Genomic DNA, 25,367 nt, shown 5'->3' with positions numbered 1-25,367 from the left:
TCTAAGTAGACAGACACTGAACAGCAAATGAGTGTAACGCTTCCGTAAACGGAGTACAGTACGTGTAATTTTTCGCATGTGCCTATGGGAGCTTTAGGGGCATTACGGTAAATGCAGCACTAAACGCACCTTCTCCTGCTGTTTGAGAGACATGGCGACCTCCGGATGAGTGTTGCCCCCCATGTAATATAATTACTGATAACTAGACCTATGATTATATTTAAAACATATTGTTGGTCACTAGAAACACATTTATTTGCAAGTTTTTGAAATTATAATAATGTGGCGGGCACTAGGAACATGTCTCTCACCCAGTAGGCATGTTGCTATGAACCTTTGATGCTTTGAACCTATTGGCTTTGTTTTTGCGTTTTTGGACTTTGTTGTATGAGTTTTGTGATGGCATGCGAAGAGTAAAGATCTCCACTAGCACAGCAACGTGTGGTTTCTTCGCCTCGCCACAATAATTTAATTGATTATTTTTTAATTAAAAACGGTCAAAATCTTACAGTCACTTTTAATTTAGTTGTGTCAGTAATACAGCTCTCACTCATTTAGACAGTATTGTAAAACTATAAAGAAAAGTGCCATTGTCATGGAGACAAAAGGAGCAATTGATTCGGCATTATTTGTGTACATAGATACATTACTGTTTGAGTTACGATTCTATCAATTCACTTAAAAGTTCAAACAAATATTGTATGTACTCAATGACATCATGGGATCTTTGACATCGTACTTTTGAATGCGCATGACCTAAAATACCTCAAAATTAGAAAAAGCTAGCTAAGCAATCGACCATTCCCGGGAAAACATGTGACTGCATGGAAATCTTGTCAAAAAACGAAATAATTAGAGGGACCACAGAATAGATTTCTAAAAATAGACACGAAACCAACTATTTTTAATCAGCCAGATCAAATGTTTCTGAGATGGGCGATCTGAGTAATCACATAAAAATGCATTCACGAATTTTGGCATGAAATATGTAAGTGGCGCGAGTAAGACAATACGCACAATGTCATACTGTCAATGTCACAATAATTTAAAATGCAAATTTGGCCATAAACATGGGTGATCACAAGTTTATTTAAATACAAAAATGAACCTAGAAGATCTAATATTGGTATTTCATTCCTGCAGTTTTCATTCATTTTAGTTCGTTGTATTGTATGCACATGATGACGAACTGAAACTTTTAGTGAACCAGTTGGATGGAAAGCCTCAAATGTTCAGAATGCTTTACCTTAACAACACCTTACAACCTTACAACACCCCTATGTGTTTGGCGACAGGACAAACAATGTACAACTCACCGAAATTTCTGACCATCTTGTATTCTCTCGGATTTCCTTTTATGGCAGTTTAGGGGGAGGCGTGGCAGCATGATGTCATCATCCTGCGTCATCACCCCGGAAGTGTCGCTCTGTCGTTTATAGAACTTCAGTAAGACCAAATACTTTTATTAGTAGCTTTAAATCGATGATCAAATTCCGTGTGGAACAACGTAAAGATGAATGAGACTGAAATTGAGAAGGTAATAATGTCATGCGTAATCATTGGCGCATTTGTTCGATTTGCTTCTGTGATGGCGAGGTCTTATGGAATTCTTTTTGACCGTTCGTTTTTGTCTTTCAGGGTCCTGCAGCCCTGAGAGAAGAAGGGAACAAACTTTTCAACGCCGGGGACCTGCAGGGTGCGATGTGCTGTTACACCAGAGCACTGAAGCTGAGTGACAACAGACAAGAATGCGCTGTACTATACCGCAACCGCTCTGCATGTTACCTGAAACTAGAGGAATATAACAAGGCAGAAACGGATGCATCTAAATGTAATATATCATTCATTCTTGTTCACGGTTTAATTTTGATTAATGTTTATCAAATTATAATTGATCTAAATTGAAAAAAAAATCTAAATTACGAATAATTTACCTCATTGTTCTACTACACTCCTTGATACACAATCACTGGGCACTTAAGTGAGGAGAACAAATGGAAAAGCGGAAAGAAAATGGATCGATCGAGTTTGGGTTAAGTAAAACCGATTAAATCTGTTTCTTGAAGCTGAACAAGGTAATCACCACAGTACACAAGGTTTTGCTGCAATAATTTAAATTTTGCACTTATATCAAAACTCTGGATAATTGTCTTTGTAAAGCCACGTTTTTATATGCAGTAGTAGTTTTGTTTCGGGATCAAATTATTTTTTTTAAAGTGCACATAAGCTTATGTGCCCAATCACATGTATTCATTTATTTTAGGTCTTGATACTGACCCAAGTGATGTGAAAGCCAGGTTTCGGAGGGCTCAGGCTTTCCAGAAACTTGGACGTCTTGACCAGGCCTTTGTAGATGCACAGAGGTGTGCCCAACTTGAGCCCAAAAACAAAGCATTCCAAGATCTCCTCAGACAGTTGGGGGCACAGATCCAGCAGAAGGTGATGTAAAGCCCATGTCCAAATCTGTGATCCTACGAAAACTGCAGTGTGCTCATAAGCCTTTTTTGCTTAATAATTGTAGACACTGCAGTTAAACTCCACAGATGCTCGTGTGCAACAGATGTTCTCACTTCTTTTAGACACATCTGTTAAAGATTCTGACCGACAAAAGGTAGGTTTTCTTACCAATCAAAAATGCACAAAAGACAATGTACTAAAGACAATGATATGTATCTTCAAGTAGTGTAATGCTCTGTCCAAATCATGTGGTCTATTAACTGATTTCAGGCAGCCCAGAATCTAGTTGTGCTGTCTCGAGAAGATGCCGGAGCTGAGCAGATCTTTCGTAACGATGGTGTGAGGCTGATTGACCAACTCCTCCATTCAAAGCAGGAGGATGTTGTCCTTTCTGCTCTGAGGACTCTGGTTGGCTTATGTACAGAGCATCAGTCCAGAGTAAATTCAACAATTTTCCACCCACATAATTTGGATACTGATTGTCTTCATTAGAGCTGGAGCCTCTTGGACTGAGGTGTGAGAGTTTGGGTTAAACTTGGACTTGTCACCAGTCAATCACAGAACATATTTTTCACACATACCTATTCTAACTGGCAGTTACGCCTTTGAACAATTGAGAGTTTTCAGTTACTTCAAGAAGCACGGTTTTGCAATGTTGGTGGAAGCTGGAGACAAACTTGAGCATAGAAAGCATTTGCAAACTCCGCCCAAGATGGCCTAAGATAAGATTTAAATCTAGAATCTTTTGATTCTGAGGCAGACGTACAGTACTAAACATTTCGGGCCACCATGCTCTCCTCTCAGTGAGCTATATCGATCCATTATTTTGTGTGTGCAAATATTATATTACATTTATACTTCCATCAAATTTGAACCAGCCTTCCCAACTGAATTGCAATTTTAACAGCATGAGAATATCTAGAAAAAGTTGCAGTGCATTATTCATATTTTTGTCTGCAACCCATGCTTTTCTGCTAAAATTGGTTGTGAATTAACTCATACAGTATTTGTTTGCATTACACCAACTCAGTACCAATCTACCTCCTCTCGCAGGATTTTGCATTTCTGTTTTTAACGATGGAATGTATATATGTGTGTATATTAATTCATTTGTTCCTAGACGATGGCAATAGTAAATGAGCTGGGTATGGAGCAGCTGTGTGCAGTAATGGGATCAGGATGTTCTACAGTTTCCTTGGCCGCCTGCCACCTGCTGCAAGTGATGTTTGAGGCTCTCACAGAGGGCATGAAGAGGGAAGTCAGGGGAAAGGAAGAAGCTGTACTTCCTGGTGAGTTTGGATTCCTGTCATTGTTGTTTGGTATCATACAATACTTGTTTCTCTCGATTCTTGGCCTGTCTCTCCAGATTCTTGGAATTTAAGATTAAATGATAAGAGAACCCAAATAAGAATCTATAAATGTGTTACATTAAACAATATCTATATAGTATTTAACCTTTTTATGATGAGAGTTTGACCTATAGAACTGTATGTTTATAATTCTCATAAGGCAAATGGACCTTGAACAGATTTACAAATACTAATGTATGCGATGAGGCATGTTACGTTTTTGTTGTCTGTATTGATCTTTAAACAGAACCATCCAAAGAGCTTCGCTCAATGTTGCGTCATCTATTGGACATGATGCCAGCAGCAAATGTGTCAGGACCTGGGAGAGACAATGCCATCAACCTTCTTGTCAAACAAGTACCCCGCAAGTCGTTGAAGAATCCAGATAACTCCCTGACCCTATGGGTGATAGACCAAGGTATGTCATTTAAAAAAAAAAAAAAAAAAAGACGGTACATTTTAGCTCATAGGACTTTTTGCTTTTATCAGCAATGAGGAAGTAGGTGCTTCTGCTTACCAATGAGAAATGAAGGCAATTTCAGAAACCTACTTTGAATTTTGGTGAGGCATGTCTTTACGGAGATGAATTAATTGTTCTTACAGGGCTGAAAAAGATTTTAGACGTGGCCGCATCAGTGCCTGAGCTCTCGAAAGGGCCAGTACTTACAGAAAACTCCCACATGAGCTGTTCGGTCTTGCTTAACAAGCTATATGATGATCTTCAAAGTGACAAGGAAAGGGAGAACTTCAACAAACTGTGTGAAGACCACGTTCGGTGGGTTTGTCAGCAAGGTTTCTCAAAATGATTCAACTGTGTGACAGTTGACAAAATAACTGAGCTGATTGCACTGAACATCTAAATTGAACCTTCCTTTAGATATTGTTGTTTTTATTTGTTTTAGGCAACACTTTAACCAAACAGGCATTGAAGCCAAGCTGCAAGCCATTCAAACCGTATCCGTGCTCCTCCAAGGGCCGAGCGACGTCGGCAACCAAGCCCTTGAGATGTCGGGAATGATGGATGCCGTTATATCGTTGTGTGCCTCTGAAGATGTAACTTACCAGCAAGTAGCAGTGGAGGCTCTTATTCACGCAGCAGGTAAAGCTAAGAGGGCTTCCTTCATCACAGCCAATGGTGTAGCGCTTCTTAAGGACCTCTACAAAAAAAGTGAGAATGACAGGATACGTGTGAGAGCCCTCGTGGTAAGAAAAGTGCCGTGGATGTGAATTTCTCTAAATGTAGACTAGAACTTAAAAAGGTCTTCGGTGGTTCTTCAGGGGTTGTGCAAGCTTGGATCAGCTGGAGGGACTGATTTCAGCATGAAGCAGTTTGCTGAAGGATCCACACTGAAGCTATCCAAACAATGCAGGAAGTATGTATGTCTGCTGAGTACTGTTTAGCTCAATGTATTGCTGGGGGGAAAACGGCTAAGTGGTACTTGTTGGATACTTTCCTGTTAGGTGGCTTTGTAATGAGTCTCTGCCCCCGACATCCCGCCGGTGGTCCGTGGAAGGTCTCGCCTACCTCACCTTTGATGCTGATGTGAAAGAGGACTTGGTTGAAGACAGAAATGCTCTTCAGGCCATGTTTGAACTAGCAAAGGTTTGATTTAACTTGTGTTTTGTATTGTTTTTTGCAGGGAGGGTAAAAATAGTTTAATTTCTCACTTTTGTTACATTGAATGATATTTTTGGATATCCTGAGAATTAACACATACTGTACCTTTCTTCTTGGACTATTTATTTCTCCTGCAGTCCGAGGACAAAACCGTGCTCTTTGCCATAGGCTCTACTCTGGTGAACTGCACAAACAGCTATGAGGTGGAAAAACCTGACCCTCAGATGGTCGAGCTGGCTAAGTATGCAAAGCAACATGTGCCGGAGGAGCACCCCAAGGTAACACGCCAATAACTTTTTCAAAGTGGGCGTTTGCGTCCATTCCTGAAAGCGCTCAGTAGACTCAACGTGTTAACAGACTTCCATACTTACAGTATATTTCTGTAACACGAGAATTTGTTGAGACTATCTGACCTCTCAGGATGCAGCGTCCTATGTAGAGAAGAGGCTAATAAAGTTGCTGGAGGCTGGAGTGGTTTCTGCATTGGTGTGTATGGTCAAGCATGAGAGTCCAGCTCTTACAGATGCTTGTCGAGAATGTATCGCCAGGTAGGAAATAGGTTGAAGCTTTTGTATACGTGCGTGTGTGTCCATCCACATTTACTAACTCTGTTTTTCATCTTTCACAACAGAGTATTCTTGGCTTTGGTGGAGCGACAGGAAGACAGAGGCACAGTAGTGGCACAGGGTGGGGGGAAGGTACTTTACACCTATATGCTTAGTTGAGCCCATACGTGAAGGTCTCACTTATGGTAATCTTTTTGTTAACCCCACCCCAATATAGGCTCTCATCCCACTGGCATCTGATAACACTGTCGTTGGAAAAGTCAAAGCAGCGCAAGCACTTTCCAAAATTACTATCACATCCAATCCAGAAATCGCCTTCCCAGGGGAAAGGGTAAAAAAAAGAAAAGAAAAAGAGAGAATGTATTTTAACTTTTAAAAGTACATTTTTGGTGTTGAACTCATTTTGCTTTGTCTTTTTAGATTTATGAAGTTGTGCGCCCCCTTGTCAGTCTTTTAAATCTTCATTGCACCCTGCTCCAGAACTTTGAGGCACTCATGGGTCTGACCAACTTGGCTGGAATCAGTGAGAGACTCAGGTTGGCCAATGGGGAAAGTCTCACCTAAGAAAGTAACACGATGTTTTAAATGGGGTCTCCAAATTATAGCTTTTAGCTCACTTGACTACGGGGCAAAAATATTCATAGTGTACTTTTCCATCGTAATTCATTTTTTTACATTAAACTGTGAGTAAAGGGAGATCTGCTTTGTAGAAAAATTACATGTACCAACAATCATAAGACCACTTTGGTGGTCTGCATTAAATAACTGCTTTAGGCTGTTTTTTTTTTCTTCTCATTAGTTTTTAATGCTTCAACTATTTCTGAAAGTATTCATGTAAAAATTACAGGGTACAGGGTTTAGTTAAACATAGTGTAATATGGTTTGTCGCATATACATTTTTGCTCAGACAAAAGATTATAAAAGAGAAGGCGGTGCCAAAAATTGAAGGCTACATGTTTGAGGAGCATGACCTGGTCCGAGCAGCTGCCACAGAGTGCATGTGTAATCTCATCCTGAGCACAGAGGTTTGCATACAATTAGAGGTAGATTTTGAAAACCTTAACGGGAAAAGCTAATGTTGTGTATGCGCCTGGTGTATTGTCAGGTGCAGGAATTGTACCTTGCCACTGGCAATGATCGCCTGAAGCTGCTTGTCCTCTATTGTGGCGAGGAGGACGAAAGGCTGAGAAGAGCCGCTGCAGGAACACTGGCCATGCTGACTGCTGAGCAGCCTGAGCTATGCGCTCGTATCCCCGCGACCGTGAGTAAATTTCCTCGTTCCTCACCTTGACCCTCACATAGTACTTAAAAGATGACTCCTCTTTCAGACCACCCACTGGCTGGAGATCCTGCAGGCACTGCTACTCAGTGAAATATCTGACTTGCGCCATCGCGGAGCGGTCATCGTCTGTAACATGATGCGAGCCGAGAAGAGTCTGGCAGAGACACTTATCGAGAGTGAAGTCCTGGAAATTCTGTCTGTCTTGACAAAGGGAGGGCAAGGCACTCCAGAACCAGCCTCAAAGGTTGCTCAGAACTGCCTGGATAAGGCAATGGAGTACGGCATAATCATGAGTAGAGAGGGAAAGCTTGGAAGGGACTAAAGTCTGAATCGTCACTGTGTGCATATAAGATAAAATCACTTATCTGAGCACTTCAAGCCATTTCAACTTTGTGTTTTGAGTTTCTTCTTGAAAAGCTAAAAAAAAAAGCTCCTAAATTGTTTTTTTTCACTGAATTTTATTTTCGCAGCTTTTATACCTGCTTCATTAAGTCTCCACAATAAATGTCATGTATTTATCCAACCATCACAAAGTATGTATTGGATGTATCGTGTGATGCACTGTATACCAAAAAAAAAATCATGGTCCATTTTTCATACTTGTGTTTGTATTAGTAAATTGCACATCATTTGACATTGCGTGTATGAAGTGCTTCCACTAAATATTTTTGACTTTTCAGGTATTTTACACAAATTCATAATAAATTGAGCAACGTATACTCGGTGACGACATTTTGGCTGTGCGCACGCGCAACACTCACTGACCACTTTGGCTCGAAGTAGTACCATGCGTGCCGCGCCGTTGTACTGGACACGGTAGCCCTAAAGTGGGTCTGATGCGCTGGTACGGTTTCGGCTTTAACGCATTTGGACAAATACAAGAGGGTGAATGTGTTACTAATGGCGACGCGGCCGCCAATGTCGTCAAAGTGATAACGCCAAAAGAGTTGAAATGTCATGTGGACGAAAGCTGCTGCGGGAATATAAATCGGCTCCGAGCGAGTTGGAGTCGAAGAGCAACCCTTCACTTAAATGGTGAGTGACAGATGGAACGTCTCGCGTGGTTCTAAATGTCGGATTTGTGCAGTTATCACGATCGCTGGTTGAGTAATGGCTCGACTTCACTGTGTTGCCAGGTGCCCGCTGTTTGTGCTTAGCAGGTTTCAGCGCTACGAATGAGATTTATGCGACGGGGTGCACGGACGCCGCTGTCGGGGAGTCTTTCTTAATCCTCGCTTTTCCGGACCGAATTGAGTCATGGGACCTGGACAACAGAAAGACTCCAGTATGGAGCATGGAAGTCAAAACTCCACCCGATTCCTCTGGTATAGTGTGGCTAGCAGTCAGTGGCGATTAAAAAGAAGACGCTCTTTACCATAGCGCCATCTTCTGGATTGCTTTGTTTACTTGGCCCAGCGTTGAAAACATTTTTGATGAAATTCCCTTCTGTTGGTTTACAGACACGCCTCTGAGTCTACCATTAATCCCTGGTGGTTACATTGACCTAAAACCTCCCTTTTACCATCCATTATCGCCGCACCTGAAGGCCACCAGTCTGGCGCTGGGTGCAGAGCACGGCGTTCTCCTCAGCGCCTCTGGAACTGTGTACACCTGGGGACTGGGCAGGTATCACTCCCACACCTTTGGTCATGGACAACAATTTTCCTAAGCCTCTTTTCCGCTAAGGTACATATTTTTCTCAAATGTAATGCTGGGGAAACCAGCAAATAAAAAGTGCATAGACATAAATATGTATTTTGCTGGCAAAATTACAGTAGATTAACCTTATTTAAGGGTACGCCAATACCCTGTTTATCCACGTCTTATGCCTTGATTTTCTCTAAAGTAAGTACTTGGCTAATTAAAAGTTGGGTATCGCTGATGCACGGAAATAACATTACGGTTGTTTTTGTTTTGTCCCCACTACTAAACAGTCATGGTCAGTTAGGGCATGGTGGCCTCTCATCTGAAGAGCAGCCCAGGGTAGTGGAGGCCCTCTGGGGCATGACTATGAGCTGTGTGGCTACAGGAGGCTGGCACACTGTCTGCATTAGTGGTAAGAATGAACACGCTAAATTATCATTAGGTGTGATTGTATTGTTATTAGTCTATCTGAGCCCTGCCCGCTACTAATTCAGGGTGAACCTCACCTACTGCTCCAAGACAGGTGGGAAAAACTCCAGCACAGCACGCTCGTGACCCTTGTGAGGATAAGCAGTTGATATATAACGAGTGTAATTTTAATTTAAAATGTCTGAATCTCTTTTGCCTTTGTCGTTTTGTAATCGTGTGAAGCACATTACCTTGAGTATTATTTGAAATGCATGCAGTAAAGCTGCCTTATGTCACCTAATCGGGTCTGCACATAAATGTTATACCTAATGCATTGACAGATGGGGGTGACCTATATGTGTGGGGCTGGAACGAGAGCGGGCAACTGGGACTTCCATCGAGGGCAGCGAGGCAGGCACAGCAGCATCAAAATATTCAAGAAGTAGCAGGTTGGTCATATAATTTACAAGAATACTTGGAATTATTTTTGGAGAATGTTTTAGAAGACGTACTTCTGAGAGAGAGAGAGAGAGAGAGAGAGAGAGAGAGAGAGAGAGAGAGAGAGAGAGAGAGCACTGCAATGTTTTTCTTGATAGTCCAATGCAAGAGATCAAAACAATATTTTGAAATATTGGATTATTTTCCATCATTAATCCCAATGAGTTTTGGAGGGTTGTCATAAATTTTCAACATAGATTGACCTTAGGCTAGGCTGATTTCCCATTTTAGATGAATAATACTTGACATCAGCATGAAAAATATCAACATCAGGTACCTATTGAAGGATATCGCAATGTCTGTTGGAGTCATTGACAATAGTTGGATTTAAGAAGAAAAATCCAAAGAAAGAATTGAACTAGGTTATGTCTCATATTTGTTTTCTATAAAGGCACACCAGAGGGAGAAGAGGACAAAGAAGTGTATATATCAGGGGTCACCAACTCCGGTCCTCGAGGGCACCTATCCAGCATTTTTTCAGTGTAACCCTCCTCCACTGCACCTGATTCATAGGATGTGCTCATCAAGAAGCTCTGCAGGAGCACCAAAATGATCATGATAATTTGCATCAGGTGCAGTGGAGGAGGGTTACACTGAAAAAATGCTGGATAGGTGCCCTCGAGGACCGGAGTTGGTGACCCCTGGTATATATCCATCCAGGCATTCCCAGCACTATTGGACGTCACGCCATCGTGTGACGTGAAAGCAGTTGGCTGTGGCTCCCGACACACAGCTTTAGTAACATGTAAGGAAATCTCACTTCCACCTTCCTATGTAAATAAAACGTTTTAACATAACGTTTTTTTTCAGTAGTCTTTCCACAGTTTGTTTTTAACAAGTGAGAACCAAATATTTTTAGTCAATTATGTCTGTTCATAGTAGCAGTAATAGTATAGCTTACAAAATGTAACCCGTTCACTACTGATTCTTTTTGATTTCTGAAAAAAAAATGCCTTGGCATGTATTACCGTATGTTCCGCACTATAAGGCGCACCTAAAAGCCTTTTAAATAAAAGCTGATAGTGCGCCTTATATATGGATCAATATTGAGATTTTGATTCGAAGATGGGGAATGAACAGATAAAGTAAGCTTTACCTGTTTCTTTTGTGTTGAACATGGTTGGTCATATTGACATTTGAGTTAATAAGCTATTGAGAGTTTAGAGTTATGATTGTTATTACTTTGAGTATTACTATATTGTGATTGAAAAAGTTTAAAAAGATGTCATTGATTGAGGGTGCGCCTTATAGTCCGGTGCGTCTTATATATGAATTTTTATTTTTTTGAAGATGTCATTAATTGAGGGTGCACTTTATAATCCAGTGCGCTTTATAATACGGAAAATACGGTACTTGTTTCTAAGTGTAGGATACTTGCAAATTTAGTTAAAAAATTCAGACTCCCATAGATTAGGTTACAGGCCCTGGGAGTTTTTGTCCCATGTGTATTTCATAATAATAGTAATATAAATGTGCCAGAGAAGTAAAAATGATCACCAAACGCCTACAATACATAGTAATCAGCGTAATCTATAGTAACACACATATATAGCATCATATTATCAATTTCCGCAGTACTAGATGGTTAATTCATGAGAAATTATACAACGCAACCTACTTTGTTGACATTGGGCCCAGCACTGGCTTGTTGTGTTTGGAAAAATTGCTAAATGCCACTAGAATTTGTAGATTGGTGTGTAATGAATCGCTTTGACCCCATTTCATGTTATTGCCACAAATTCCTAGACCTACTGCGATTTATTTATTCATTTATTTTTTAATACAAGCTGTGGGACCATTGTCCAAACGGCAGTGAAAAGGTTAAAGAAAATCAAATAGAAAAATCTACTCCTGTAATTGTAGTGCAAAGTAGGCTGAGCACATGCAGAGAGCCCAGACCTCCCTTTAAAACTGTTGTCACAAGCAACATTCTTAAATGACTTCAAATTCATTGGCTTACAAATTTAAAAGCGAATTAAATGAAGAGCCCAAAAGAGCTCAGGGCAGGTCAGATTTGCACTTCTGTTTTTAATATGCTGTTTCTCATTTTAGCCGGCGGTGACCTCTACACATGGGGATGGGGTGAGTTTGAGTCCAACTGTAATATTCCTGGCAACAGTAATACAGAATACGCTTTAATTCACTTGTTTTCTCCTCTCAGGTCAATATGGTCAGCTTGGATATGAGACGTCCTGTTCAGATGAGCCACGGCGTGTGGAGTTCTTCAAGGAACAACAGATGCGCGTCATAGATGTGATATGCGGGGCATGGAATACTTTTGCTGCTGCAGTCAAGGAGGAAGTAACAGAAAATATTTTGAAATCCTATTGCTGAACATGAACTTTGCATTGTACTGTACCAACACTTAAGAGTTGAATTACATGTACAGGATTTCATATATTCTCAATAAAAAGCCTGAGAATTTTGGATTTTGTAAAACTTTTTATATGGAAATATAAAGAGATTTATCAATCAAAAGTGGGAGGTTTTCTTACAACAGTAAAGTCAGCAAAATCCATAGATAATTTAAAGCTAATAAGTACTTAGAACACATGGGTGGTCAATTTCTGTCTTCACAGCACAATCTTGAAGGAACTGTGGAGAAGTGTTTTGAAGTAAGTAAAGTATTTTTGACAGAGGTATCCATTTTCAATTATTTTTACGCTCACCTGACAAAATCGGGCGATCTTGAAATGACGTGCTGAAACTCTGATAGGTTCACAGTTCCGTCCTTGTCAATGTCAGACTCGTCAAGAATCTAAATGACCACCAAGAAAAACGACAGTATTTTGAATGTACCAAAGTTCTTGTGACTACATTCCAGGATCTCACTCACATTGTTGATGAGCTGTCTCATCTCCTGGGGGGTGAGTCTCGTGTCATCAGTCTCCCCAGTCAGACAGTTGACGAGTTTCTCCAGATCAGCACAGTCAAGGGTTCCATCATCATCAAAGTCTAAAAATGGGAACGTGGAAGTCCTTTGGCTTGACTGAACCAATTGTGCTTTTTTTTTTTTTTTTAACACTTACCAAATATACGGAATGCGTAGTGGGACTTGATTTCCAGTGTAGCCGAGTCACTGAAGGCACTCAAGAGATCGAGGAAGTCCTCAAAGGTGAGGCTTCCATCTTTTACTTCAGATGTTGAAAAGACGTGGCAGATTCTCGTTCTAAAAGGGTTGGACTGGAACGGGAAGAGGTACAAGGGTCATTGCAGTTGAATACCTGGTCCACTTCCTTCTAACCTGACAAAACACCTTCCTCCATAAAGATGTGTTGATAAAGCTCTTTTGCACCTTGAGTTCAGGAAGGGTGAGTATTTTTTCCATGGGGACCCTGGCGTTTGGAAGGTCTTTCTCATCTTTGGTGAGCAGCTCGGTGAATCTTTTATGTGCCCTGGTAATAAGCCACAATATAATGGTGTTACATAAGCGCTACTGTCATTCAAAGAGTTATATTCAGCGCGTGGTATACAAGTGGCCACTTACAGAATAATTTCTTGTTTGGTTAAAAAAGTCAGCTCCTAAAAGTAGAATTGCAGTCATCACTATACAAAAAACACATTGTTGATACGCCGCCTGTGTTTACAATATGGTATTTTACAACTGGAACCATAACTTCGGATTCAACATTATGATATGTCACTGTTGGATTAAATTCTAAATTTAATACAAAGCCCTTATTTTTCTTAGCTTAAGTTGGCTAACGTTGCTGGGTGAAACAAGTGTTTGGCAGATACGCGTTTCCCAGTCGAACGTTGGCCAGCCAGGACGACGTCGTGTTTCTTTTGAATTCTTATATTTGGCCACTTACTTGATATTCCGAGAGCAAATCCTTTCCAAGCTGACTCGCCGTTGTCCCCATCTTGTACTCTAGTTTGCGACGTTAAACTTTTTTTTGTGTAAACACTGACTGTAGTACCACTTACTTCCGGTGAACTCGTTTAACCCTTTCCGGCTTGACAGCGGAGTAGCCCTGGCTGCAAGCAAAGCGCAGTTCGAGGCGCGGCCTAACGTGTGGGCGGAACCAAACGTTTCACTCCGCTCACCAGCAACGGGATGGGTGCAGTACCACATGTCCACCAGCAAGCTGGTTGAGGTTAACACTGTATTTGGGTTGGTAGTCGGGACAATTTTTTTAAGTCGGGATCCGACTTATAAGGCTTTGTGCGACGTCAGCAGCTCCATCAGCTGCTCCAAAGTGTTCAGCTCAAGGTGGGGTAGTGGATTTGGACTTTTGGGCTCCATTTTTGGAAATGACAGTGCACTGAACCAGCCAAACAGTGTTTATGGAATTGTTTGCCCCAATTGATTGTTTGTAATGCTTTATGTTCAATAAAGTGTTAAGAAGGCACTGATGATAATAATTTCCAACCATTATTTGATTAAAATAACAAATAGAAGGAACATGGAGAGTCAAACTTTTAGTAGGCTGAGTCAAACTTTTGGATCCACGCACACGTTGAGCCACGCCACAAATTGCGCAGCTCGCTCAGGTCCAGCAGACAATACAAGGTCACCTCAAAATATATTTCTAATCTACAGACACTAATGTCATGCTGTGGATACATATTTTTTGATAGAGTGGCTTTGTGTTAAGGGCAAAACTAGGAAATCACCTGTTAAAATCACAACTTTTTGAGAAAACTTCTTGTATTGTTTCTTTTCAACATGTCTGTAATATTTTTTGTAATATTTTGATACTATTTGTTTATCAAAATGGTAAAATAACAAGAACTAATTTGTAAGTTTTGAAGAAAAAAACAACAGTATTTTTTTTCAAACGTCAATATGTCCTCCCAGTTATTAAAAGGAAATGTGATGTAACAGTGGTAAGGGTGCCCCTGTCCCACATTTTTGTATCGTATTATTAAAACAGGGGAATATTTGCAAAAAAAAAAAAAAACATAGCTTATTTGGACAAAAAAAAGATTAGGTAGAACAGTAATACATATCTTGATTTTTGTCTTTGTAGTGTATTAAATAAAGGTTGCAAACTATGTGCAACTTTTTTTCCACATTTTATACAACATTCCAAATTTATTGGAATTGGGGTTTGTAAATGAAGTGATAAATTGAAGTTTGCCATAATAAATACAACTTAATTTGTTCTTTTGTTTTTTTTCAGATCAAAAAGCTAGTAATGGTCATTATTTATTTTATTGTACTAATAAGAATGCTATTAAAATTCACTTGATTACAACACACTGTGTGTACATTCGAACAACTTTTTCTTTTAGCAACTGAACAAAGTTTTCATTGCTCAAGAATCTCCTCAACATGAAGAAAAGCTCAGCTCATTACTGGAGGAGAGACAAACTATGCTCCCGGGTTTGTTTCCCACTCTGTTGGATCTAAAACGGGATACAAAATAAAAAGGAAATTAGAACAAAATGCTGAGATGAATTAGAGTATGCAAATCTTCTCTGTGTTGAGATAAATTTGGCTGAAACTTGTTGATAGATTAGGAATATTATTTTTACAGACAACATCAATAAAGTATTTTCTTCAGACTCTACCTGTCATTCTTGTTCCTTCCCGTGTCTCAGCTGGAACTCCCATGCCAAATTCGTTTTCAGCAGTGACTCTGAAGTAGTAGATTCCCCCCTCCTCCAGGTCAGTCACCTTATAGGACAACCTGTGGCATCTGTTTGTGAGTCTCGTCCATCCTTTTCTGCTGATGTCCAATATGTCAACAAAGTAGTTCTTAACGGAGGCTCCTCCTTCATTCTCGGGTATGTCCCAAGTAACCGTGGCAGAGTTCTTGGTAACATCTTTTACAGCCAAATGAGTTGGTGGACCAGGGGAATCCAGAACCCTCACACTTAGTGTCAGGGAGGCATTTCCGACACAATTTTGCAATTTGACTATGTATTTGCCCGTATCATCCCGAGTCACTTTTTCCACAGTAATGGAGGTGAAGGTGTTTGTGGTGTTGATCAGTCCTCTGATTCTTAGATCCACATCAGCTTTTTCCCAAGTCACAGAGGGAGCAGGTTTGCCAGTGAAAGGCACGGTGAAGGTGAAGGTGCTCCCTTCTTTAACCTGGAGGGTCTTCTTCATATCAGTGCTGATGTCAAACCTGGGTTCCTCTTCTCTGTCCACAGCCGCATAAGGTTCAGTTTCAGGACTGGCTTCACTGGTCCCAATCTTATTTATTGATCGAACAACAAACACATATGCTGTCCCTGAGGTGAGCCCGGCTACTTTAAACTCAGTTTTCTCGGTGTTTTGAGTCGCAACAGCCCAGACTTCCTCTGTGGGTTTTCTGAATTCAACTTTGTATCCGGTGATTGGCGCGCCACCATCAAACAGTGGCTTGTTCCATGACAGAGTAATTGAGGACCTGGAAGAGTCAAGTAGTGCGGGCTTTCCAGGAGGGGAAGGCAAAAACTTAGGATCTTCTGCCATGGTAAGAGGACATGGTAGACTCGGTTCACTTATCCCTGCAGCATTCTCTGCAAAAACCCGAAATTCATATTCACATCCTTCATGTAAGCCAGAGGCTTTGACTCGTAAGTCGTAGACTGGCCTCTTATTAACACGCAGCCAACGAATGCCTTGCTTGTCACGCTTCTCAACAATGTACCCGCTTATTCGGCTTCCGCCATCAGAATCCGGTCTCTTCCAGGAGATAGTCATAGCATCACTCGCTATACTTGTGACCTCAACATCCGTTGGAGCGGACGGGATGATGAAGGGGTCGACTGCCTTGATGGGATCGCTTTCCAAAGTCTCCCCCTCACCGTACTTGTTCACCGCCTTCACCCTAAAGAGGTATTCATTTCCTTTGAGCAGCTTAGTTATTTTGCAAGTAGTTGCCATCAGGTCGCCATAAATACGGGTCCAGGCTACGCGGCTAGTTTCACACTTCTCAACGATATAATACATGATCTCTGCGCCGCCTGTCTCGTGAGGCAGTCCCCATGATAAGGTCACTTTCTCAGCTGAAATCCCAGACACTTGCAGGGGTCCAGCTGGAGGGCCCGGCCTGTCTAAGACTCTACATGTGATCGCAATAGATGCAGTACCCGCGGTACTCTGTAGGGTCAGGATGTACTGTCCAGAATCTTTCCGAACACTTTCCCGGATTAGCAGAGTTGTATGTGTCTTTGTTGCTGTAATTTCAACCCTACCCGTTGTGCCAATAGCTCTATTATTCTTTGACCACAACACTGTAGGGTTGGGACGACCAGAGATGTCAGCATCTATTCTTAAAAGGTCTCCCACTTTGACAACCAAAACATGTCTGAATTTGTCCTCGACAATAATTTTAGGTGGGGCCACATCATGCTGCACAGTGACAGGTCCTGTGGCCTCAGAGGGCTCACTGAAGAGCTCAGCGGCATTCTTTGCAAGGACCCTGAAGTCATATTGCTCACCCTCTGTAAGACCAGTCACCTCAAAAAAGGTGTCCAGCAAGTTGGTGAAGTTACACTTAAGCCAGCAGCTATCAGGAAGCTCTTTGCGCTCTACAATGAAACTAGTTATTTTGGCCCCACCGTCGTATTGTGGTTTCTCCCATGAGAGGGAAACTGAAGAGTTGGTTATATTGGAGACTGTCAGGTTGCGTGGGGGATCACACTGGTCTCTTGCTGCAACAGGCTCAGAGGCATTACTGCAGGGACTTAGACCAACAATATTCTCAGCGTACACCCGAAACTCATATACGAGGCCTTCTTCAATACTTGTAACTTTGAATCTGTTCTCTGTCACTGGATTCCTGTTTAACTTTGTCCAGAGAATACTACTTTGATCTTTGCATTCAATATGATAGCCAATAATAGGGCTGCCGCCATCACTGCTTGCTGGGCTCCATGTAATGACCATGACAGACTTTGAGGCACTCACAACAGCTATATTAGTTGGTGGACTTGGAACCTTGAAAGGATATTGGGCAACAACCGGTTCAGACTCAACAAAGGAGCTCCTCCCGTAGCGATTCTCTGCAGCAACACGAAAGTGATATTCAGTGCCCTGTGTCAGACGGGATATTTTTATAGAAGTCCTGGCGACGGTGGCTGACACAGTCTGCCATATTGTGCTGCCTGTATCCCTCTTCTCAACAATATAGTTGGAGATTTGACACCCTCCACTATAATGCGGAGGCTGCCATGTCAGAGCCACAAAGTCAGCGCTCACCTCCTCCACAGTGAGCTCACATGGTGGCCCAGGTTTTTCTAAAACGTTAACATAGATTTCAGCTGACGTAGTTCCAGCAGAATTATTAAAAGTTACCTCATACAAGCCAACGTCTAGCTTCGTTGCGTCTTTGATTAGGATTTGAGATGACGTATCTGATGTACACACATTTACCCTGCAGGTCTCTTTGAGTATATTGCCATCCTTCTTCCATGTTACTGTTGGCTGAGGTACACCTTTAAATGGCACATCAACCCTTAAATCATTTCCTGCCTTCACATTGAACGCATTGGACAGCAAATTGATAACAGGTTGAGAACTTGTATCTTTTACAGTAACTGGTGTCAACATGAGCTTGGGGTCACTCTTTCCTTTTTCATTCACAGCACTAACTCTGAAGAAATATTCCTGTCCTTTTGTCAGTCCATTAATGACTGTTTCTAGTGCTTTACTCTCAGAACAGGTTCTCCACTCCTCATGTCCTTTTGCCTGCATTTCTACTATATAACATGTAATTTTGCTTCCACCATCATGAGCTGGTTTTTCCCATGAAAGCTGTACACTGTCACATGTGACATCAGTCTGTGTGATTTTCCCTGGAGGAGGAGGTACTTCAGACACTTTAACAGGTTCATTTGTTTCTGCTGCTTGTCCACTTCCATATTCATTTACAGCCAAGACGCGGAAGTAATAAAAAGATCCCTCCTGGAGGTTGTCAATTCTGAATGAATTCCTAGTGCAGTTACTACAGACACTTGTAAAAACCTTTCTAGCCTCCTCCCTCTTTTCCACGGCATAATGTAAGATCACTGCTCCCCCATCAATGAGAGGAGCCTCCCAGGAAATGAGCACGGAATCTCTCTGTACATCTTTCACTTGCAGGTTTGTCGGGGCACTCGGAGTATCCAACACTCGAACATTGATAAATGCTGATTTAGAGCCTTTGCAGTTAGTAACAGTCAATACATACTTCCCAGTGTCATTTCTGTTTACGTTTTCAATCATCAACAATGTGTAGGAGCCTGTGACCTCTATTTGTGCACGCTCACTGAGAGCACCTCCTTCTTTTGTCCACCGGACCTCTGGTTCCGGCCTTCCTTTGATGGCAACGTGGAGACGTAATGTTGAACAGGCTCGAACATTTACTAACTTTCTCAAAGCTGTGTCCAACTCAATTTCAGGATGCTCTATTTTCTCAGCTGTGACCACAGAGCCTGGTAATTCAACAGGTTCACCAACTCCGTTGGCATTTGTTGCACGTACCCGAAAGTTGTACTCTGCATTTTGTTTCAGGCCCTTTATGGTGTTTTTTGTATCCTCTGTGTTTGGTGTGGCTGTGATCCATTCATCATCTGCTGCTTCTTTCATCTCAACAACATAGCCAGTAATGGGAGCTCCGCCATCATAGATGGACTTGGACCAGGAAATAGAGACAGTACTGCTCGAATAGTCTGTCACTTTGAGGTTGGTTGGGGGACCAGGAGGGTATGATGTCTCACACACTTTAATGTAATCACTTGCCTCACTGGGTACCCCGACACCAGCAGTATTCTCTGCTGATACTCTAAACTGATAGTAATGTCCCTCGGTGAGTCCTGTGCATCTAAAACGCAAGTCATTTAGTCTTCTTTTGTTGCATTTTGTCCACCTCACGCCCTCTTTATCACGTTTCTCCAGGATGTAGCCATCTATTTCAGAGCCCCCATCTGTCTCAGGTCTTTCCCACGTCAACAGGACAGCGTCTCCAGCCACAGCACTGGCTATAGGGGTAGAAGGAGCGCTGGGTGTTTTAAAAGGATTTTGCGCAATGAACGGTTCTGATTCCAGAAAATCCCCAGCACCAAATTTGTTCACAGCACAAACACGGAATATGTATTCTCTCCCGGTTGTGAGCTTTGTTGCTTTGTAACTGACAGCTTCAACATGAGGGTCAACCCCTGTCCATGTAACACGGCTGGTCTCCCTTTTTTCAACAACGTAATGGGAAACACTGGCACCGCCATCATTTATAGGAGGGTTCCAATGAAGATTACATTTTTCGGCACTGACAGCTTTCACTCGTAAAGGTCCTTCTGGGGAACCAGGTCTATCCAGTACCTTCACATTGACTGGCATAGATGCTGTACCATCGATGTTGGTGAGACTCAGGACAAAGCGTCCCCCATCTACTCGTGTACAGTCCCTGATAGTCAGTGTTGTGTGAGTAAGGGTGTTTTTAACATCTGCCCTTGGTGTAGCTTTATTGATTTCTTCACCATCCTTCAGCCATCTTACATCGGGAAGGGGCTTTCCAAAGTAATCAGCTTCAATTGTAAACATTTCGCCAGCCTGAACGACAAGTGTACTCTTGAACTTGGGGTCCATGAACATAGAGGGTCCTTCAATTACATCTTCGGCAAAGATAGTGATACTTTCAGAGGGTTTGCTCCAAACACCTGCAGCGTTCTTGGCAGTTACCCTGAATTCATAACTTTGGCCTCCCGTCAGACCTGTAATTGTGAATTGATTTTCAATAACATTTGTGAAGTTTGCTTTCATCCATCGTCCATCTGGAAGCTCTTTCTTTTCAACAACATATCCTGTAATAGAGCTGCCACCATCATAGCCAGGTTTGGCCCATTGGAGTGTGATATTCTCTTTTGTGATAACAACAGCTTCAGGCTTACCAGGCGGATCACAGGGATCTCTTGCCACACAGCAATCAGATATCTTGCTCGATGGACTAATTCCAGCAATATTTTCAGCAAAGACTCTGAATTCATACTCGATGCCCTCCTCCAGGCCAGTTGTTTTGAATCGGGTTTCGGGTATGGCAAATTTGTTCAACTTGGTCCATAAGATGCTGTTTTTCTCCTTTCGCTCCAGGTGATAGCCAGTGACAGGGCTACCGCCATCTCTGTCTGGGGATGCCCATTCAACTAACATACTGTACTTTGACACCGTGGTCACAAATGGTATACCTGTGGGCATAGGCACACTAAATGGGTACTGTGCAAGAACAACTGAAGATGTGATGGCTGCACTCTTTCCATACCTATTTTCTGCAAACACTCTGAATTGATACTCGCTACCAGTCTTTAGTTTCGTGACTTTGATTGTGGTTCGCACTGTCGTTGCTGAAACGGTTTGCCAGTCCATGCTACTGATGTCACGTTTTTCCACAACATAGTTGTCAAGCTGACAGCCTCCTGTGTATTCGGGTGGCTCCCAGGAAATAGACACGTAGTCAGAACTGACCTCATCAATTCTCACAGGCCCTCTGGGTGGGTCAGGCTTTTCGAGAACCACAACTGTGATTTCTCCTGTATAATCTCCAGCATCATTGCTTGCTCTGATGGAGTATTGGCCAACGTGTTCCCTGGTAGCGCGTCTGATATGAAAAACTGTCATTGATGATGTAGTTGAGATCTCCAGCCTGGATGTCTCTTTGACAGCCTGTCCATCCTTTTTCCATTCTATCTTTGGGGCAGGATTCCCCTGCACTGGTATGTCTACTTTCAAATCTTCCCCATTTTTTACTGTGAATGTGGTGGAGTTCAGTTTAAGGGTTGGTTTTTCCTTTGCTGTATCAATAGCAGACTGTTCTTCAGGGGTTTGTTTGCTCCTTTCAACAGACCTGGCGATCTGTCCTACAGAAATGCATAGAAAAAAAATCAATCATTGTATGAGATGCTAAACCCATAATAATAATTTCTCATAGTGATTTGAATATATATTCAGCTATTAATATTATTTTAAAATGCACATTTCATGTGAAAACTTCATGATGACTTGATTTGTGTGCTTTGTTATCATACCTTCAACAATGGCAGAGGTGGATGACTCAGCATCAGTATCATGTGTCAGATTCAGAGGCTGAGCTGTATCGTTTCTCTGATTTCCTGTCTACAAGTAGGTACAGTTGTCAATTAAATTACAATAAAAATCAATGCTGAATTGTTTAAAGTTAATTGTTTAAAAAATGTTTTGCTTTACTAAATTGTATTCTGGTGAGCGTGGTGGTTTTAAAACTAGATATATAAGAATGGAGTAGTCGAGGCTGTCAACTTTTTCTTAATGACTGATGTAACTACATACAACTATTTTTATGAATACCAAACACACAAAACCTAGTATAGCATATTCCAAGATAAAAAAAAAAGAATGAAAATACAAAACTAAAATGCATCCAATATTGTCATATTTGCTGCTCAAGATAAAAAAAAAGTACTTACTTCTTTGCCTGTTCCCGCCTCCATCCTTAGCTCGTCTATGTCCTTATGTTAAGCAAAATAATAATAAATTAACCCAGCACTGTTTGAGATATGGTAAAATGAAGTTGTGCTCCAAGCAGCCAAAAACACGCACACAACAGTCACTGCCTGCTTTTATCTCCAAAAGCATGCAGTTACTCAGCTGCAAAAATAACCACATGACTGATTGGCCAGCTGCTGCAACTTCTAAAGTTAGTTGAGCCTGCATGGGTTACAAAACAGAAGCTGATGTAAAAATAGACAAACTTTACAAAATGATCAGACTATTTCTTGTATGCTGATGTAATGAAACTTTAAAAAAATTTCACATATATGTAGAACAATTTGGCCTTACGTGTGGTGCCCTCGATACTTTGTGCATATTTAAAACTTTTATTTTGGAGTGAGGTAAGGTTTAGCAATACCAAAACGTACTAATATAATGGAAAAGCGATTTGTTTGGCTATACCTGTATAGTGCTGTAATTTATATTCTATTTAAATACCCGTTCACTTGATCTCGTCGTGATGGTGGGAACTTACATCACTCACGATTCGCGACCGGAAAACTGTGCTAGCTTTTATTGCGGCAACTAAAGCCGGAAATAGAATTACCATCGAAGAAGCCCAAATGTAAATACAATACGTATACAGGAACTAACTGGGACGAAAAGGCTGACGTACCGACGTGTATGTCCAGTGCTTGGAGAGACACACCTGTTCAATGGAATGCAGTAATTAAATAGTTATTGTCTTCGTATTAACTTAAATACTTTAAAACTACGTAACTTAAATACTTGTCAATTTTATCCAGAGGGTGGGTATTGAACTATGGTCATTCGACTAGACAACCGTGACGATTACGCTTGCTTCTTAATGCACACGAGCCGTGTTAGACGTAATTCATGTTCACAATTTTGTAACTTACACGTTTGCCTCTTGGACCAAACATGCCCGCCCAGTTTGTCTACGGGAACCAGGACTTTATCACGGATGTACGCGTCAATAGCGATAACATTTTCCCGTCATTAGAATCGAGGTTCGATTTGGCCATTCAAGCAGGATGGACGGACAGGATGGACAGGGGCCTCTTCCGGTACCATTTAGGAGACTTAAAAACACGCATCCTTCCGGGTCCATGTGGTTTTGTAGCACAGTTAAACGTCAAAAGGGGGCTGGAAAGAAGAAAGCCACAGGAGATCCTCAGTATTCAGCAGGATTTCAACGCAAAGCAGTTTAATTTCAACAAGGTGAATCCAGATGAGATCGTATTTGAGATGGTTAAGGAGTCCGAGGAAGAGCATGAAACTGACCAACAGCTCTGTAAGACAGTTGTGTTGGTCAATGTCAGTCCTCTGGAATTTGGGCATTGTCTTTTTGTACCAGATCCAACACGGTGCTTTCCTCAGGTCCTCACAAGGCTTGCCATACAAGTTGGAATCGAATCAGTGCTGCTCAGCTCTGATCCGGCTTTTCGTGTGGGCTTCAACAGTCTAGGAGCATTTGCGTCGGTCAATCATTTACACCTCCATGGATATTACCTAAAACACAAGCTCAATATTGAATCTATGCCTGTCCGGCTGCTCCTTCCTGAAAAAGGATTTTACTCTTTACTGGGATTCCCTGCAGGTTTTCTGTTCTACACCGAATCCGACGGAGTGAAAGATGCTGCGCGGGCCATCTGTCATGTTACTGACTTTCTCGTAGATGCCAATGTTGCTCACAACCTCTTCATTACCAGAGGGTGCCCACCCTGCCAAGAGGACAACTCATTAAGAAAAGGCGTACGCATCGCCGTGTGGCCGAGACGAGCTTGTTTCGGGATCAAAGAGGAATCTGCTTTCAACGTTGCTCTCTGCGAGCTTGCTGGACATCTACCATTTAAGAGCGAGAAGGACTATGAACTCACCACTGAATCACGTGTGATAGAAACTATTCAAAGTTATCTTCTACCGCATGAAGATTTTCTTCAGCTGGAGGAGCAGCTGACTCAACATTTAAGGATACTGTAAGGATTCGAAAAAGCATGTTGTGGGATGTTCATTCGCTGCGTATGGTAGTTCAGAGTACTGTTTATATGTGCAGTCAATTTCAAAGATCTTTGTGATGTGCCGCCAACAGTTTCCCAGACATTGATAAAAAATGTTGTTATTAGGTACTATATATAAAACAAAAAATGAAAAACTGGATACCTGTCTTTTTGGATTTCCAAATCCTGCCTGTGTGTAGACTGATTTGAATCAAAATTTTGCATCATCCCAGTGCAGCTTGTCATGTGCTTGAGTGGCATCACCAAGGCAGCGACGCTGACGCAGATGATTAGTGCAATGATACGTGTTTTCATCTGATGATGACCTTGTTTTTCCTCAGCTTCCAATGCTGCCCTGACAGAATAATCTTAATTATTGATACAGCGATTGGCTGGCAGCCAGTCCAGGGTGTGAGATTTTTATTGTTGTTGTATTCATTAAAAAACTAATTTGACAATAAATCAGTGTAAACCAATGTCAGCTGTTTTAGCCTTAATTCATACACACCTGCAGGAATCTCCCATTATTCTGTAGTGAGTAAATTTTCTTTTAGTTCCTGAAAATTTTCCTACACAATGGGTAATTCTTTTGTGTGTTTTTACTTAAACAGTATTACATGAAAAAGAATGTATTAAGCCTACTCCAATCTACAACACAATTGTGGATCATCAAAAGGTGAGTTTTACTTTATTGTGCTTTTATTAAGTTTTGAACTACATGTGTGACTTGCAGTGACAACTTTCCCTGGCTGGAAAATAAATGACAATTACTAGTAATAGTTAACAAAGCCATGGTCAGAAGGTCATCATGCCTCATCAGTACATACATAGAAATTTGTAAACACATTAGAATCTGAGCTGGGAATCTGGCGGTCTCGTGACGCAATTCAAGTCTGATGTTTGTGTTTACAATTTGATTCAGATTCACATTGCAATTCAAAGCAATTTTTGATTCAAAATGACTTGATTGACTGAGTTCTGCTTCAATCTCAACATATTAAAAAAAAAAAAAAACTTCTATTCCAGTCTTTGTAAGACAAAACAAGAAATGGAAGTTAATTTTCCCACTCAAACAACCCATGGATAACAACTGCTAATCCAGTGTTAATTTAATGAATTGAAATACCAACCACTCAAATGAAAGA

The 25,367-nt window shown here is 41.4% G+C and overlaps 5 protein-coding genes across 6 annotated transcripts; 3 read left to right on the top strand and 2 right to left on the bottom strand.

Moving 5' to 3' along the window:
* The first annotated feature begins 1,405 nt into the window (after positions 1–1,405).
* On the top strand, positions 1,406–7,989 carry unc45a (unc-45 myosin chaperone A). Of its 2 annotated transcripts, XM_088417700.1 has the most exons (19): positions 1,406–1,537; positions 1,639–1,831; positions 2,264–2,439; positions 2,522–2,611; positions 2,728–2,895; positions 3,578–3,746; positions 4,054–4,224; positions 4,410–4,581; positions 4,709–5,009; positions 5,085–5,179; positions 5,268–5,409; positions 5,562–5,702; positions 5,845–5,972; positions 6,056–6,122; positions 6,208–6,321; positions 6,411–6,526; positions 6,898–7,015; positions 7,096–7,251; positions 7,319–7,989. In XM_088417700.1, exons 1-19 carry the CDS (start codon positions 1,514–1,516, stop codon positions 7,592–7,594), a joined length of 2,817 nt encoding a protein of 938 aa, XP_088273826.1. In that variant the 5' UTR covers positions 1,406–1,513; the 3' UTR covers positions 7,595–7,989. The 2 variants fall into 2 exon arrangements, 1 of the variants encoding a protein (XP_088273826.1); XR_015865941.1 differs by lacking the exon at positions 6,898–7,015 and having other exon boundaries at positions 7,319–7,468.
* Positions 7,990–8,020: 31 nt separating this feature from the next.
* On the top strand, positions 8,021–12,249 carry rccd1 (RCC1 domain containing 1). The gene is made up of 9 exons (XM_088417702.1): positions 8,021–8,307; positions 8,409–8,597; positions 8,733–8,898; positions 9,207–9,328; positions 9,666–9,773; positions 10,214–10,253; positions 10,476–10,567; positions 11,875–11,904; positions 11,984–12,249. The coding sequence occupies exons 1-9, from the start codon at positions 8,109–8,111 to the stop codon at positions 12,154–12,156; spliced, it is 1,119 nt and encodes a 372-aa protein (XP_088273828.1). The 5' UTR covers positions 8,021–8,108; the 3' UTR covers positions 12,157–12,249.
* On the bottom strand, positions 12,245–13,809 carry cib1 (calcium and integrin binding 1 (calmyrin)). The gene is made up of 7 exons (XM_088417703.1): positions 13,635–13,809; positions 13,310–13,344; positions 13,118–13,217; positions 12,852–13,005; positions 12,659–12,777; positions 12,492–12,580; positions 12,245–12,417 (listed from the first exon to the last, which is right to left on the bottom strand). The coding sequence occupies exons 1-7, from the start codon at positions 13,683–13,685 to the stop codon at positions 12,396–12,398; spliced, it is 570 nt and encodes a 189-aa protein (XP_088273829.1). The 5' UTR covers positions 13,686–13,809; the 3' UTR covers positions 12,245–12,395.
* A 157-nt stretch (positions 13,810–13,966) lies between these two features.
* Positions 13,967–22,718, bottom strand: LOC148421995 (titin-like). Its single transcript, XM_088417698.1, has 5 exons — positions 22,700–22,718; positions 22,177–22,417; positions 21,760–21,847; positions 15,340–21,591; positions 13,967–15,174 (listed from the first exon to the last, which is right to left on the bottom strand). The coding sequence occupies exons 2-5, from the start codon at positions 22,198–22,200 to the stop codon at positions 15,140–15,142; spliced, it is 6,399 nt and encodes a 2,132-aa protein (XP_088273824.1). The 5' UTR covers positions 22,201–22,417; positions 22,700–22,718; the 3' UTR covers positions 13,967–15,139.
* A 132-nt stretch (positions 22,719–22,850) lies between these two features.
* Positions 22,851–24,698, top strand: gdpgp1 (GDP-D-glucose phosphorylase 1). Its single transcript, XM_088417323.1, has one exon. It carries the CDS (start codon positions 23,144–23,146, stop codon positions 24,203–24,205), a length of 1,062 nt encoding a protein of 353 aa, XP_088273449.1. The 5' UTR covers positions 22,851–23,143; the 3' UTR covers positions 24,206–24,698.
* Positions 24,699–25,367: the final 669 nt, after the last annotated feature.

Source organism: Hippichthys cyanospilos, chromosome 6 (assembly GCF_059441005.1).
Source record: "Hippichthys cyanospilos isolate Australia breed blue-spotted pipefish chromosome 6, RoL_Hcya_1.0, whole genome shotgun sequence".
Taxonomy (NCBI): Eukaryota; Metazoa; Chordata; class Actinopteri; order Syngnathiformes; family Syngnathidae; genus Hippichthys; species Hippichthys cyanospilos.
The sequence above is the reverse complement of the archived record's forward strand: the minus strand, read 5'-3'. Positions and strand labels throughout refer to the sequence as shown.